Source organism: Labrus bergylta, chromosome 4, assembly GCF_963930695.1.
Source record: "Labrus bergylta chromosome 4, fLabBer1.1, whole genome shotgun sequence".
NCBI classification, from domain to species: domain Eukaryota; kingdom Metazoa; phylum Chordata; class Actinopteri; order Labriformes; family Labridae; genus Labrus; species Labrus bergylta.
Genome location: NC_089198.1, coordinates 21,921,871 through 21,938,725, shown reverse-complemented (window position 1 = coordinate 21,938,725; position 16,855 = coordinate 21,921,871). Strand labels below are relative to the sequence as shown.

General features: G+C 41.7%; 1 protein-coding gene across 3 annotated transcripts in view; it reads right to left on the bottom strand.

Moving 5' to 3' along the window:
• The window catches only part of kmt2cb (lysine (K)-specific methyltransferase 2Cb), a 68,918-nt gene that overhangs the window by 14,908 nt on the left and 37,155 nt on the right, over positions 1 to 16,855 (bottom strand). For 2 of the 3 annotated variants that reach the window (XM_065954083.1, XM_065954082.1), the window contains exons 17-38: positions 16,561 to 16,665; positions 15,985 to 16,089; positions 15,712 to 15,893; positions 14,566 to 14,730; positions 14,354 to 14,460; positions 14,185 to 14,256; positions 13,857 to 14,069; positions 12,973 to 13,092; positions 12,553 to 12,678; positions 12,317 to 12,447; positions 10,411 to 10,603; positions 8,442 to 8,534; positions 8,106 to 8,153; positions 6,314 to 6,454; positions 6,166 to 6,198; positions 5,808 to 5,957; positions 5,574 to 5,715; positions 5,234 to 5,469; positions 4,958 to 5,031; positions 3,368 to 3,565; positions 1,211 to 3,139; positions 120 to 433 (exon numbers count right to left, since the gene is read on the bottom strand). In XM_065954083.1, the coding sequence (XP_065810155.1) occupies positions 120 to 433; positions 1,211 to 3,139; positions 3,368 to 3,565; positions 4,958 to 5,031; positions 5,234 to 5,469; positions 5,574 to 5,715; positions 5,808 to 5,957; positions 6,166 to 6,198; positions 6,314 to 6,454; positions 8,106 to 8,153; positions 8,442 to 8,534; positions 10,411 to 10,603; positions 12,317 to 12,447; positions 12,553 to 12,678; positions 12,973 to 13,092; positions 13,857 to 14,069; positions 14,185 to 14,256; positions 14,354 to 14,460; positions 14,566 to 14,730; positions 15,712 to 15,893; positions 15,985 to 16,089; positions 16,561 to 16,665 (4,877 nt within the window). The remainder of the gene's footprint in view (positions 1 to 119; positions 434 to 1,210; positions 3,140 to 3,367; positions 3,566 to 4,957; positions 5,032 to 5,233; positions 5,470 to 5,573; positions 5,716 to 5,807; positions 5,958 to 6,165; positions 6,199 to 6,313; positions 6,455 to 8,105; positions 8,154 to 8,441; positions 8,535 to 10,410; positions 10,604 to 12,316; positions 12,448 to 12,552; positions 12,679 to 12,972; positions 13,093 to 13,856; positions 14,070 to 14,184; positions 14,257 to 14,353; positions 14,461 to 14,565; positions 14,731 to 15,711; positions 15,894 to 15,984; positions 16,090 to 16,560; positions 16,666 to 16,855) is intronic. The other variant, XM_065954084.1, reaches the window with a different exon arrangement.

Here is a 16,855-nt window from a genome sequence, read left to right as displayed (position 1 = left end):
TATTACAATAAAAAGAAAAGCCAATTTTGGGTTTGTGTAGAACAGTATTGTTCATTACAGAATATTTGAAACCGAAAGACATGGTAAAAAACAAAAAAACAAAAACAAAACCCACAAACCTTGGCCCCTGATGTCTCAAATTAGGGTCTCCAGGATGTGGACCCCTGGGGATTTGTCCTTCATTAGGGAAAGGGACACGCTGATCTCCTGGAAAAGGTCCAGGAAACCTCATTGGTCCTCTCATGGGTACTTGTCCAGGGTAAGGGGGGGGAGGCCGGTTAAACATTTCCCCTGGTTGCCCAGGGGCCTCTTGGGGCCAGGGTCGTGGTGTTCCTGGAGGAATGTTGCCAACAGGCTCCTGAGGGCCCCTCTCCTGTCGAATAGCGCTCCTCTGCTGCTGCTGCTTGAGGATTAGTTCTCTTATTCGTTGTCGCTACAAAACACAACAATTTCAATGTGAATTTTAGCTTCTGAGCAAGACGGTCAATTAATTTTGTCCTAATTAAACTTCACAGATAATGAGAAACAATTAATGTCCCAGGTCCTTTTTCCCCAATGACCACCATTTCATACTTTCAATGCAGAAGATCCACACAAAGTTTAGTTTTTAATTAATTCCTATATTAAACATGGTATGAAATAAAACAATCAATCGCAATTTAATAAAGTTAAGAAAATTAGATTCTCGCAGAATTATAATTGCCCTTTACATTTTGAATTGAAATAAATATCCAGATAAATATGATGATTTTCTTCTATTTAAAGAAATAAAAAAAAAAATTGTCAGCAAAATATTGGAAATTATCTTATTAATATTACAGTGAAGTTAGCTGGAGGGGAGTTTCCCTGTCTGTTTGATTGAGAGCAGCTTTTAGATTTGTTATATTTTTTTTATCTAAATAACATATTAACATTGCTGAGACAACAGGAGTGGTTGGTAAAAGATGTTTTTTTTTTTATATAGTTATATAGTTTATTTCCTTTTGAGTATAATGGTCAATTGCACTGTTAAAACAGAGTTTCTGGTCCCTCTTTGATGTAACAATAATAGTTGACTTGGTGAATATAAAAGTAACAACAATGATGGCAAAACCTTGAGTATGACTTTGATTGTTAACAGAAAAAAAACACACAAACGCATTTACAATCATAAGACATTATTCAAATACCAGGGAAATGAGCTTAATGTAGAACAGTGATATTCCATTACCTGTCTGAGTCTTTCTTCGCTATCAGCGAGCGCAACACCCTGAGCCTCAGAGGAAGCACCAGGTATTTGTAGGTCTTGAGGGACAGTTCCATTATTCCCCACACCTGACTGATCTTTCATTTCCCTTTGTTCAAAGGGGTCATGGCTAGGTGTCTGACTAGGTCTTCTGGAGGGTGACTGAGTGAACCCATCTTCCGACACACCAGCGTGTTTTGGCGTTTGGCAGCCCGGATGAGGGAAGTTCTCTTGAAGTCTGCTTTGAGGAGGGGAGAAAGGATCCTGGCCTCCCATTGGTCCAAGCCTCTGGCCTTGTCGGCTGAGTCCATCAGGACCTGGCCGTGGGGTCCCTGGAGGCTGAGCATAGGGGTCATTAAGCAATGGTCTGGGGGCCCCAGGCTGGGAAAACATGTCACTACTCCCTGGTCTTGTAGTCCCAGGTGTACTTGTAAACGGCTCTATTTGCCCCCTCTGGCTGCCCGGTGACTTGGAGAACCTCTCTCCCACAGAGGGCCTTGGAGTACCTGGTGGTTGAGCATAAGGGTCCACTGAGTGGGAAGGTGACATCCTCTGTCCAAGGTGTGACTGATGACTGAACTGGTTCATTCCACTAGGACGAGGAGTTGAAGGAGCCTGCGAGTAAGGGTCTGAGGATGGACTAGGGACATTCGAGGGCTGACCATAGTTGTCATGAGGACGTGGCGTTCCTGGAGGTCGTGCATAGGGCTCAAAAAATGGGCGAGGTTGACTGCCTGGTTCAATGAAGGATCGTTGGTTGCTGGTTGACTGTGCGAAAGGGCCAATAGCTGGCTTGCTGGGACCAGAAGGCTGGGCAAAAGGGTCATATGTGAAGTGGTCCGGCCTTGGAGTAGAAGGTGCATGAGCATAAGGATTTCTTGACATTTGGTTCATTGGTACTGGCTGCGCAAATGATTGCCCCTGAGGGTGATGCTGGCCCATTCTGGGAGGACTTGTGAAGTTGTCGTTCCCTGATGGTCTCGGGGTATGCGGAGGCTGAGTATAGGGGTCGTTCTGGTGATTCTGGATGAACCTGTCAGACTGATGTGGACCTGGTCGGTTGAAGGGATCCTGAGCCTGAGAAGGGGGCATTGGTGTTTTGAACAACGGGAGCGAGCCTGACTCATTACTTCCTGGGATCGGGGCTAGTAAAGGCCTCGAGTAAGGGTCAGACAAGATCATCCTGTTCTGGGCCATGCGCTGATAAGCCTCGTTTCTTATCATGGGCCTTGAGTATGGATCTCTGCCGGGAGAACCCATTGGGGGCCTTCCCTGAGCTGCCTGACTGGCCCGGGGTGGTCCCATGGGTTTCAGAAAAGGGTCCATTTCTCCAGTAGGCCGTGGCGTGTCAGGAGGTTTTGCGTATGGGTCATTACTCATCGAGGTTGGAGAGCCAAAAGATTCGTGAGCAGGAGAGGGCCTCCCTCTGTCCTGCTGCTCCATCAAGGAGGTGGGTGATTTTCCAGATTCTGGAGGCATTCTACGACATGGATTTGGCCCAAGACTTGGGGGTCTTGGGGTTCCAACCATTTTGGCATATGGGTCCCATGGAGAAGAGGGTCTTGAACCAGAAGAACCTGGTGAGAATACCTGTGGTGACTGAGGTTGAGAGGATGGACCAGATGGAGGGGGAGGAGGGGGTCGTAAGAACACATCCTCTGGAGCACATGAAGTTGGCGTCCCTGGGAGCTGTGGTCTTGCAAAGCCCTCTTTAGAATTGACTTGCTGCATGGGGGACAAGCTGCCATTACTGGGCTGTGAAGCTGGGCTCTGGTTGCCACTGTTGTTTCCATCTCCATCAGATTGGCTGTTGCCTTGTTGTTGCTGCTGTTGCTGAAGTTGCTCATTCTTAACTTGCTCCAGTTTCTGAGTGGCTTCAATTTTGGCTTGCTGTTTGCTCTTCTGCCTCATTTGCTGTTGAGAGAGCACAGTGAAAAGAGGGGTTAGACATCCACAGGGGTGCAAAGTATATCAGTCTCATGCCAAAAATAAACTGGACCTACTAACCACCAATGTCATCAGGGTTAATGTGGAGGATAGTGCAGATGTTTAGGGAGCTTTACTAAACCACCACTTCTTAGCTGTCTTAATATTAAGTGGACCTGCCGCTGCATTCCCTGACTTCATTGCATACACTCTTACCTGTCTAAACTTCCACTCTTGTTCATGCTCTGACTCTTTTGGTTTCAAAGGGTCTTTAAACAGCAGTTCTGTGTCTAGTGGTATGTTGGGATCAAACACCTCAGGGGGCTGTTGCTGTGGATGGTGCCTCTTCACCGTCTCATTCGACATCTGGACTTTGTTGATACGCAGGGCTGCTCGGTTATCTCTTGCCTTTTGCTAAACAGCAAATCAATGACAATCGCAAAAAGAGAACAAAACAGGCATCAGTAATTAATGTACAAAAGATTGCAGAAAGAAAACAGCTTAAATGAAACCCTCATTCTCTGTACTTAATGTGATACTAGGGAATTGTTAATCGTAATTGGTGTGTATGTCATTGAATTCTGTCTCATAGCAGAGGGGTTTCAGTATTGTGAAGCTGGTTTACGTCAAAAGCCATCCAGAATCAACAGAGAGTTTCTTGTTGTGAACTTTTCTTCTCTCTATCTGAATATATTCATTTTGTGTGAAGTCTTCAACCCTGAGACTAAGGTAGTTTCCTGGCCTACAACAGGGGCGTGGCTGGAAAATAACTTATCGGACCAATAAACAAAATATGGCATTTGTACTTGGTTTTAAAGGCCCTGACACACCAATCAGACGGCAAAGAATTAGTGGCGATGAATGCCGACTGTGGCGTTGCCTCACAACGCCTTTGTCTTGGACAAAAACATGCACTTGAACATATTGCAAACACTACAGTCGATGGCTAACCACCACATGCATTGGAGAGAGGAAATAACCCTCCACGCCAGCAGGCAGTGGTAGTGCATTGTTATGATACGAGAAGACCATTTTTCACACCACTGCAGCGCACCACTCTAGGTACTTATCTAGAATGTGTGATAAAACGTTGAAAATGGCACACAAATAAGGACAAACCGCACTAATTGGGTGAAAGCATGAATACTACAGCGGGAGGCTAAAGAGGCTTTCCCGAATCTGTGTCGAGAGCTGGAGATAAATGAAACCTCCGAACATCCTCTCACTAACCACGTCAAACGAAAATCGGCCGAAAAAAAGGCAGACGGTTAGCGACGGAGCCAGACACATCGCAAAAACTAGGGCGACGATCTTCTTGGTATGTCAGGGCTTTTACATAGGGACTTTTTTTTTTTTGGGGGGGGGGGGGGGAGTCTTTAATAAGTTGAATTACCAAAATAACTGTATGCAGCATAGTGCCTGGCAATGACTTAGTTAGATATCAAATGGAAAAAAAAAACATCGTAAACAGTAAACAAATGACTAAAAACCTGCTAAAAACTATGAATCAGAGTTCATTGTATTAAAACTAGTCTTTCAGACAGGCCTCTGCAAGATATAATTACTCCTAATGAACATAATTACTAAGACCATAGTGAGTTCTAACACTGAGCGGGGCTTCCTATGTTAATTAGTTCATCTGTGAATGGCCGAATTTCAATTTGCACTGGCAAGAGGAAAGATGACAGATGCGATAATAGAGCCTGCCTTCTGCATACTAATCTACCAGTGACACTGGTAGAGAATGTTTGATAGTTTCAAAGGGTTTAAGCCTTAAAAATAGTTGTAAAATATTGGTGATCTTACCACATATGGGGCCCTGTCTTGGGAACTAGCTTTCCTCCAAAGTTTTGCAATTTGCTTTACCCTTGTAGACCAGTCTGTTGAAAGAATGAGGGAAAGAGTTGTCATGCCAACAGTTTCATGGCGCATACAAGGTATTTTTGCACAGTTTGACTGACACAGTGAAGTGAGTACAACTAAAAAATATCCAGAGAAAAAGTAGAAATGACAAGAATGATGACTGTTAAAAATGAACAAAGGGGAAAAAAGATTAACAAGATTTGAAGTTTTTTTACCAACCTGGGTATTCTTCTTTAAGGTTTGGAAAATTGACATTGGTATAAAGGACAGGTGCGACAGTGGCCAGCTCTCCAAGAGTCTCCTCTTTCTCCCACTTGAGTGTACTCCTTTGGGCATTTGACATGGCTTCAGTCTCCCCCTCAGGCAGAGATCCAGGGGGTGTAGGGCCAGAAACATGGGCAGGTGAGGTCCATTGACCTACTGCCTCTCTAGGCATCTGATTAAACTTTCTATCTCTGTAAGAACAAAGGAAAACGGATGATCTTTAAGCATTTTAGTTTTACCAGTTTTGGTATTGCATTCAAATGTTTGACAGAAACAGAGGCATTGCATTGCATACCTTGGATTGTCAGTGAAAGGCATGCGGTTAAGGGGGGAGAAATTCTCTGGGATGCAGGGACCTGCTCCTGTATTTGTGGGGAAGCGTTGGTTTGGTCCCATCATACCATTAATCATTGGCATCCTTGGAAACATGGGATTCCCTGCACACAAATTCAGAGGTTATTAGGTGCATAGATGACAAAGGAAGTACATAAAGTCAAATTTTCTCTGACAACGATGGTCGGTGATGTACCTGCATTGGGGTGAGGCATACTAGTGCCAGCTGTGGCAGGGTGGTGCCCCGGACCCCGAGTGTGAGGCACCTGTGGAGGGGGAGGTGGGTGGCTTGTGCTGGGGCTCAGCACTGCTGTGAAGAGATCCTCCACATCTTTGCCCTCCAGCTCTGCAACACAGTGAAAGAGTACAATGCTGTATGCTCATACAAAACCCAAATTAAGGTGAGTTTACTTTATGTTACTAACATTTATACAAACTTGGTAAAAATGTCAAACAAAGACCAAGTGCTATTAAAAAACAAACAAACAAGGAAATCAAATCCCATTTATAAGTGTCAGACACAAAGTTGTGCAAGAAAGGTTGAAACTACAAACCTGGAATTTTGTAAAGTTTGCTTAGAATTGATTCTGAAAAACACAAGTCAGAGACAACACATTTATTATTACTTTCACCCTGTATAAATGTTTCAAATAAAGTATAAAATAACTGTTGGTGTCTGGATGTTCAGTCCCTCAAACTAACCATCAGTGACCATCTTGTCCAGCTCTGGGCTGAGAATGCCATCCAGGGGCTCCTCTGGGAGGGTTCGAGGTGTCCTCCGGCCAGCCTGAGAGTGGGGCGCCACCGGGGAACCATCTGTCAGGCTCCCAATGTCCAGACCAGCTGTGGAAACACACACAGACATACAAAAACAAATCATAACATGCACACATGCATGCACGCACAACACACAAACAAAAAGCAACCAACAAGAGAGCCGACCAAGAACACGATCATAAATATAAACATGAGGTGAGAAGGTGTTTATTGTCTTAACAGCCTGTGGAATGCAATCAGAACAGAACAGTATATGTTTACAGCTCCTTAGGGTTCCTGTGTTGTTTAAGAGGAGTGTTTGGGGAACTATTAAGAGACGGACAGGCATTCTAACTTTCAGTTCAGGTACACAGACACTTGAATGTTTATGTATTCTAATACTGCATATGCTACTCTTTTGTACTCAATATCTTTTAAATTCTTTAAAAGCTAATGGCGGTTTCAAGGCTTCATTTTGAAGTGTTGATAGAATCCTTTTAGAAACTAGGTGACCCCACTGCTTGCAGATTAAATAAAATGTATGCTTCTCACAGAACTATGAGTGCAACTTTTTTCTTACTGTTGTCTTTACTTTCCAATTCTTTCATACTTTTTTTTGAAGACAAGACTAAAGATTGGTTTCGACTTTTAAAGAGCCCATATTCTGCCCTTTTTGGGGTTTGTGTATTTAATCTATGTACCTACTTTTGTACGTTCACAATAGCTAAAGTCCGAAAAAAGTGTCTGTTTTCATGTACTGCTCCTCCTTGCTCCCTCTACGCTCTGAGTCCGTCAGCTACCCTCTGCTGTGCCCCCACTGTTAGACCCCACGTGGGCCAAGTCTGCTCTGATTGGTCTGCCGATCCGCTCTGTCGTTATTGGTCAGTTGCTCAGCACGCTTTTTGGAAATTTCAACATGAGCTGCTGGGCTTGCCACAACGAGCCAATGGACTTAGATCAGTGATGTCACACTGACAATGACGTCGAACTGACAAATTTTTATCGAGGGGGGCTAGAACTGAGCGTTACATGCAGCTAATGCTACAGCTAACAGGAGGAGGTAGGAGAAGCTGCGTTTCCGCGGACTGCACATAGATGTGCCTAAACATGCACAGGACACTTGTAAAACACACTAAAGGGCATATAAAACCAGAAAAAGCATAATATGGGACCTTTAAGTTTACAATCTGTATGCGATAAAAAGCCCATAAGGCATTTTACATAAACACAGTGAGCTTTGACAGGAATGAAGGCTGTGTTTGCTGCAGTGTTTTTTGTTTTTCAGTCACAGGAGTGAGAACAGACAACCTTCAGAGTCTTAGAACCTAAGAACTAAGAGGGCATTCACTAAGCATTCCTTTCCTTTAAATGACTTGATTCTTTACCGCTCACTTCTTGAATACCTGGATGTGCTTGACAGTTTGTTTCTTTGCCATCTTGATAACATCTTTGATTAGGCTGCTGTGATTATCTCACTTATTTTTTTTTTCCGAGGGAATAAAGTGTGAAAAAGTCTAAGAGGCTCACAAACAAGGGCTGACACACCATATGCATTCAAGTGAGTACTGTGGAATAGGTTAGATAAGCACTAAGCAAGTAATGAGTGTTAAAACCATCTCAACTAGATGACAAAAGCTAAGTATGAGCAGCTTATACATGCACACTCATACAGAGACACACACTGTTAGAGAGGAATAATGCACTGAAGCAGGGGGTTAGTAGGCCATAGCACCCTTACCAAAAGAAGGAGGTGAGCTGTCAACCTGGAAGGGGCAAAAATCAAGACCTACAAGAACCCAGAACCAGATAAAATGAGTGAAAAAACAGTGAAGACAGCACAAGCACAACACGGTTCAGACAATGCAAAACAAAAACAAAAGGTCAAATCAAAGATGGCTTCAAAGTATTGTTGAAGAATGTGCTTTTAAAACATAATCACTGAAATGGTGAGAAGCAAAAATTTAAACTTGCTGTCTATTTTTTGAGCCACCAGGAAAAGGCTTTGTAAACCCACAGCTAGGTGTCTATTAGAAACTTCTTGCCACTGTGACTACTTGTGAGATACAAAACGCACCAGAGTCACTGCCCGGCTTTCCCAGCATTCCCAAGATGTCTGCATCAGTGTTCAGAACATCAGATAGATCAACTAATGGTTCCTCAGACGTCTCTGTAGATGGAGGGAAAAAAAAGATAGAAACAAAAAAGGAAGAAAACCAAACTGTCAAAATCATAATTGATGGGGATGTTGGAGGAACATATACATGGGATTTGGAACCATTTGTTTCAAAGCTACTTTTGGTCATTTGTCTGGAGAAGTATTTCAAAAAGAGACTGTAACACTGATACATCAACACACTTCAAATCTAGGCAGATTATTGATTCACTGACGATTTATTCATTAAGATGTAGCCCTTGATCATGAAAAGCCTGAAGTATTCGGAGCTTTGTGTCGTTTATTTGAGTCAAAAGAAAGAATTCAAATTCAGGCTCTCATAAAAAAAGGCTAAATGGCACTGTCGTTATTTGCTGCATCCAATCTTCCTTAAGAATGTTCCACTTTATGTTCAATAGTAACAGAACAAAAAAAGAAAAGGTATTTGATTTGAAAAAAAAACTAAAAAACCTACAACTTTGAAGGTCACAGCTGTAAGAGTTCACTTCTTTTTGAACTTTTTAAAAATAACATTTGTTTCCAGTTGGAAAAGCCCCTAAAATTGACTCTTTTTATGAATCTTTCATTTATTTGAGATGATTCAGCTTCATTCTACTGCAGTGTATCTGCTGCAGAAGTAAGGAGTAATCAGTGCACTCATAATAGTTTTCTGTAGTTTATACACGGAACCTATTAGTAACAGCTCGAGGTCAAGATTCATGGATTGTGAGTCTGTGATTTAGGCGATTTCTACGGATTTTTTCATTACTTAAAAAAAAAATTATTTCATTTATTTAAATTGTTGTTAATAGTCCCTCCTCTTGAAATATCACTGGAACAAGTCCTACAATCTGCATGCCACTGATTTTTCCCAGAGATGGTAAAGATTCCCACACTGCTGACAATTTCTTTCACATTTCACAAAGAAATCAAACCAGAGTTAATCTAACAGGAAACATGCTGATAGAAAAACCTCTTCCGTAAATCAGCAGTTAGGTACACTATCTTGCCAACATTAAATTGTTGCAACCCCAACGATTACCTCCAGATATGACATTGGTGCATTGACAGATATTTGTCAAAGGGGTCGATAACGGCTGATACCAATATTCAACCAAAGCATCTCTGATTCTATTTTTTTTTTTCTTCACTTTTTACCAAACATAGATGATGGTGAGTGATGTGTTGACAAACATCTATCGCTGTGCCAAATATCTAGAAATCTGCTTAATTGAGTCCAGATGGTAGGGTTAATGTTTTAAAATCATAGAAATTAAACACCAAAGAAGTGTGAATGAAGCTGGGTTTCTTTCTTAGGTTTTGATTGACAGGGAGGCTTTTGATCATCTTATCTGCAACATCATCAACATGTTAAATCGAAGTAAGAGTGCAACAAATGTTTAGAGAAAGAGTTCGGGGAGCAGGAAATAGAGAGTGAGAGGGCAGTCAAGAGAGAAGTAGCTTGCAGAGAGAACAGAAAAAGAAAACTTTCTTCTTGTGTGCAGAATATAATATTAATTTATAACGCTTCTATGTAGCAGTGTTGTAAATGGCGCCGCATTACCACAAATATGTCTGTAAACACAACTGGCCAGAGATGAACCTTTGACTCTGTCTTTATCTTGGATTAATGGCTGAAAAGGGATTCTGACATGTGTTCTGATGATCTGTTTTGTACATGTTTGTACAAAACAGAGAAAATGTATGAGATAAACTATGTTGCAATGCGTCAAAATAAAAATGAATGATACCCCGGTTTGTCAGGCCTTTCTTAAACTTACACGGTTTCTCTGAAAGTGCTTATCTGTACCATGTAGTCCAAGGCATTACTTTAAATCAATGAATAATTACATCCATTGTCCTGAAGATCTGAAGTATTGTATGTACGTACGTGCTGCTGGTGATCTGTTGGGGAGCGCTGATGTTGAAGCGCTGAGCAGAGGATCTGATGAGTGGTCCAGGAAGCTGGTAGTGGGATGCCTTCTCTCTACTTGGTTCTGCCCTTCTTCCATTAAACCTGACTCGACCCCCTGCTGCCTGCTCTGCTTGCTTTTGTCCAGTAGATCCTTTCCAAAGAAAGCCTCCTGAAGATGACGACACAAAGAACTTGTAAATCTGGGATGACCTTTTTTTTCCCCCCTCCAGGACCTTACAGCTTACCTTTCTTTACATCATTTCCATTGAAGTCCCATGAAATGTGACAGAGGTGAAACAGAGCAGCTTTGAGACCAACTGTCATTGCAGCTGACCTCACTTTTCTCAGCACCAACCTCCCACAACCACGTATTCCCACAAGTCATCTACTATCATCAACGACATGCAACTGCAGCTCCCTGTTGCACCAAGACATTAAAAGCTCACTGTGTTGTTATTTCAATAATTAATGAAATGTGCTTCACTGTGTTGAACCTTTAGGTTATACTGAAAATCCCTTTACTGTGAGGAGATAAAGAGCAGCACTGACAGCTGTGGGCGGCTAAATGTACATCATAGGTCCATGTTTTTGCCAACAGAAGGTGACACTGAGATACCAGCTGGAGACAAGGGACCTTGAAGTCATCTCTGGTTACGCTCTTGTATGTCAATTCACAACCCAGACAGAAAGCATTTAAAGAGCGTGATCACAGACGAGTATCCTCCACAGTGACATCCTGTAGGCTGTTTCTTTTTCAAAAAGCTCACAGAAGGGCCTCCGCACACCAAAGCTCTGAGAGTGGTTGCAATGTACTTGGGTTTCCAAACCTTCCCATGGGTAGAATGAAAAAGCATTTTATGAAGATTTGGCATGACAAGACCAGACAAAATATATTGGTTGCTTGTATAATAATAATAGTCAATAATAGTAATAGTCTGTCAATAATAATAATAATTGAACTAAGACCTAGTTTTAAGTCATTGAAAATGCACCTTTTGGAAAACTCCTTCCAGGGTGAAGATTTTCAGAAAAACTCTGTTTAAGGGGTTCACATGTAGACGGGGGAAAAAGAGTTTTGGGCTTGTAACGTCACTCTCTGTTTTTTTCCCCCCCATGTGGTGTCACTGTGCTAAGCTGTCACTTTTGTTTACATAAGATGAGTGCAATGGCAGACGTAACTAAACTAGTGCTGGCATTAATGTTGCTAACTGGACTTTTTACAAGATTACACATACATACACAGCTGCTCTCCCACGATGTTGATGAGCAGAGGCGGCTGAGTGGATAACTTTGTCAATGAAATGGTCGTTGCAGAGGAATTGTGAGAAAGTGTTCGCATGTCAAGGACATCGTTTTTGACTCAGCATGCTCATGACGGCTGTTACAATGCGTTTGCAATTTCATGTGGACAAAGACGTTTCGAGAACTTGCCGTGTGTGGACAGAATTATTTTTTCAAATGGTGGAGGGAAATCTACGTTTTAAAAAATACCAGCCTACGTGTGGACTAAGCCTAAAAAAGCGGTTTCACAAATCCAATATTTTCTCTTGTTTGGAATGTGCCTTCCTCCATTTGTAATCTTTGAAATATGGTGCCTTTGCTGGCAAAATTTATCAAATAAAATCAATCAAATGCTGATTATTATAAAAGCAGGTTATTTAGAGACATTCTTGCACCAAAAATAGAAAGAGTTTTAAAATAATAATAATTATTTTTTAACACGTTGATTCACTGTTATAATACTCCCAGAGTGGTTATAAGGTGCTACACAACATACGTATATTAAACATTAGCACTACGGTTATGTATATCACCTTTTGAGCCTGTTCGGTTTAGTGTTCATGTCAAACATATAAGTGTTTTTCTCTCATGGCTGACAAACCTGGAGGTAGGTGGGAAAAGCTTCCTCCAGTTTTGTTTTCTTCTTCCGGTAGCGTTTCTTTATTTTTTCTGGCACCTCTGGTCCAGGCGGCACCTCGTCCACCGGTGTGTCAGGCAGAGTCTCCGACCAACCTACACGGAAGAAAGAAATTACACCGCATAATAAATAAATTGACAGATAAGGGGACAATGTAACTATAAACTATAGAAATGTGTGTTTGTAAATGGCTTACTCACCCTCATCTTTTCCAATGGGGATCTCTGACACAGATCCAGAGGAATCTTTTCGACAGAGAGATCGTTTGGCCTTTCCTGGACCTTGACCCGGCCGGCTTCTCTGGCGGACCATAAACCCACCAATTCCTAAAAAGGAAAATGTATTAATCTATTTGAGAGACACTGCATATTTTCACACACAAAAATAAACTATTTTTTACGCAATAATAGAGATGAAAAGATTTGAGGAATATTGAGTTCGAGTTCAAGGTTCTATTAATTGTCCACTGCATTCAGCATGAAGGCTCAGAAACACTAGACAGAGCCCTCAGTACATCAGAGGCCTAGAGATGGCAGTGCTTTGCTACAGCTACAGCGTCGGGCATGTACTGCACCATTTTACGCATCAGAGGAGCTGTCTCCTTCAATCAGGTGCCCTACCCGGCCGGTACGGTTTCCTCTTCCTCTTCTTGCCGCCGTCGGCCCCTTTGGAGTCGTCTTCTGCTGGCTCTCGCTCCAGGCTCGAGTCAGACTTCGCCTCACAATCTAGGAGCTCCGCCTCTGCAAGAAGGAGAGAGCATTGATGACGAGCGACAGCCCTGGTGCAGAGAACACCCCGGCCAGGCCCCTCGACACAGCACACAGGTCAATTTGATCTGAACTCTCCTCACTAGAAGGACATTAGCCGGATGGAAATCAAGTGAAGCTGTTGTATAACTAACAAAAATTAATTTCCAGTTGGACTTTATTCTTATTTTAAACACTAATTTTACATAATTTCAGCTTTAAATAAGGGAAACAATGAGGACCTTTATAAGGATCTGAAGCCATTAAATTAAATTTCTACTGCTAAGGACTTCTTTATATAGATCATCTGCATCTTGTCAGTCTTTTTTAATTTATCAGTGATTGATTTTATGAAGCAAGACTTATATAAAATATTCTGTAGGGATAAAAAAAAAAAAAGCAATTGACTACTTTAGTAAAGCACAGAAGAAGCTACCAGTGGTTGTAACTACTTTGAATCAAACTGATAACATTTTAAACCAAAACACTTCAAGCTGATCTTTTCCAAATCTTATAATAAAACCTCCAAAGTGTTCCTGGGACATTTAAAGAATGTATCCTCTTAATGCAGAGCCTATCTTTTAGAGGTTGGCTTTTGTTTTGTAAGTGTTCTCTATGCAGTTGTAAAATGTAAAAAAAAAAACCAAACATTTAGAGTCATGCTGGAAAAAAATGACACCCAAACAAATAAGACAACACTGATGTCAAAGTCACTACTGAACTGGAAACCTCTTATTAACAACGCAAGATGAAAGTACCTCTGTTGTCCTCCATGTCTTCATCACGAGGGAGCTCTAAGTGGGGGTCTACAGGAGCCTGTAGCACTGCCACACTGTTCTGGTTAATGATCTTCAGCTTCAGCTTGGGTTTTTGTTTCCTGCGCCGTGATGCCGTGGCTGACAAGCTCTGCAGCTGGCAAAGCCCCGACTCTGTTAAGCAAACTCCATCCTGTGTATAAGTCCTTGACAAATCTAAAAAGAGCAAAATATATGAGCATATACTGTATACAGTCAAGTCAATCACCATCTTATTGAAAGGAAATTTTTCTCTGTTGGTAATCCATCCATTTTGCAGTTCTGAATTTACCCATTTCTCTCGCCTTTGTGACAATCTGCGTCATAACTACAGGCTCAATGGTGTCTCTGGCCTTGGTCACAACTGCAGCAGTACAGGGCACAAAAAAGCAATTTCAATAACAGCAGAAACAGCAGGATCAAACGTATTAAGATACTTAAAGAAATAACTGTGCTCTCACCTTTAGTGGTTTTGAAAGTTCGGCACATTGTGCAGTCAAAGCTGCTGTCTGCAGCTTTTTCCACATCTTCCTCTGAATGGAGGCCCTGACAAGTAGCATGGAACCATCTACAGACAGGAAAGAAGCTTTAGATATGGCCAATTATGTTAAAAAAAAAAAAAGACAGAGACCAGTTCTCCTGAGCTGACAGGTTGTGTAGAAATACTGCACACCTGTCACATTGGCGGCACTGCAGAATTGTGGTGCCTTCGCTGTAGTCCACCAGGCAGATGGGGCATGATGCAAGGCTGGCACAGGGGGCACACTGGGTGTAATTATTCTGCCACTCACACCTTAGGCCTGGGGTAGTGGCACCACACTGGGTACAGGACACACACCTGCAGGAGACAGGGAGGACAGAGGTCATTCTACCCAGGTAACTTCAAAAAGAATTAGCCCTGATTAAGTGGGCTGCAAAATGACTGCAAACAGAGGGATTTTACACAAGTTTGGTTTATTTGCACATGATTAAAAAAATCTAGAGTGACAAAGGTTAAAACATCAGCACCAATGGAAAGTAGATAACAAGGTTCCAAACTTCATTAAATTATTTTGGATGTTCTCTTAAAGGTAGAATTTGGTTGTGAAGATTCATTAAAAACTGACTAAATCCATATGATATATTTTATTGTTAAGTACATTATGTCAAATATTTCTAACAGTTATCAAAGTCAGAGAAATCTGTAATTTTACAGTTGTAACGGTCCGTGTCTTGTCGGCAGCCGTCATGACAGACACCAATGTTTATCATTGCCAAGGAGAAACCGGATGTTAGGTCAGCAGAGAGAATCCCTCCCATGATTCCCCCGAGCCTCGACGTCATCTTTTGTCATTGTTTTGATTGAGAGCCCCTGCGTTTAACTTAATTATTGAGGCTAATCTAAATTATATATCAGGGATGTGATTGTGTGTGTGTGTGTGTGTGTGTGTGTGTGTGTGTGTGTGTGTGTGTGTGTGCGTGCGCATGATAGATGCCAAACACTTTTCATCAATCACATTTAACAGGTATAAGGCAATGTTACATGATAATCTCTTCTTCCACTTTCAGTGTGTATATGGCACCTGGTAACATCATTTTGATACATTTACTAACCCCTGTTTCAGCTATATTCTAGCACTGTGGAATTTGTAAAGGCTCTCTGTAGACAGTATACAAGTAGCCTATGCATATTTAATATGTTATTTTGTATAACATGACTCAGATTACTAGTTTTGTTTTGTGCATCTGCAAGAAAACTCTGGAGTTGGGGAAAGTATCCCATCCTTGATGCATGCCTGTGATAAGCACCTTTAGTTGAGGTCATCATAGAGTTACTCACCATTTACACTTCCAGCTGTCCTTGGGCACATTCTGCAGGGGAGGGTCCAGGCAGTAGGTGTGATAGCTGATGTCACAGTCGTCACACAGAAGCAAGCGACCGGGATCTGTGGCCTGGCCGCAGGCCTCGCAAACCGTGCACTCCAGACATCGCCAGCCTTTACTCAGGACCACCTTGGTAATCTTTGGAAATTACAATGAGACATTTAGTTTATGTACAGGAGGGAATGTTATTTCTGCTGTGTGTATTTTCAAACGGTGGGGGTAAAGGTACCTTTATTCCAACACAGAATGGATGGTAGCACTGGCCGCACTGAGCACAAGCCAAAAGACGTCCTTCTGCACCGAGGCCAAAACTCCCACACACCACGCACATGTCCTGAAAAGAACATGAGACATCACAAGTTACCCAATTTGCTTGGACAGTTTAGTTCAGATTTAGAAATCATAAATATAGAGTTCCATTTTTGTTGCGCTCTTTCCAAAAGTACAGCTGATTATTAAAACATAAAGAAATGCACTTGTACATTTTCCTTTTAAAAAAAAGTCTTTCGATTACTATCACCAGTGCCTCCTGAGAATATCAGTGACTATCAGTTGCTTGTTTGCAGAATTTAATTCAGTACAGGAACATGATTTTGAAGGCAGAAAAACAAGAAACAATAACATTTCAATACGGTCCTGCATTATATAATTGACTGCATATCCTGCAGGCAGTTGGCAGTAACTCCACAAGAATTAATGATCTCCAGTGGGAGAGGTCTCTGAGCACAGATTTAATTTTGTGCTGGACTGAATGGAGATATTCACAGATGAGGACCCAACTCTTAAGATTTAAATGAACAAACACCTGTTTTAATGTGAAACTGTCATTGCTTGAAAATATGACCACTGTGTTGTGCATGGCATTCTCCTCTTCCTCCTTGACCTGGTACGGTGTTTCTATAGAGATGATCTGTGAAAGAGGTCAAAATCACAGTAATTAGTCACAGAACGATGACATTAAAGAATTAGTACTAAAATAAAATAGGATAACCATATTAAAGATTTCACTCTGAAAATATTACCTTAACTTTCCGTTTGATAAAGGGGGCCTCCTATGTGCCATTTTTACAGTAAAACTAATCTAAAAAATGTTTTAACTC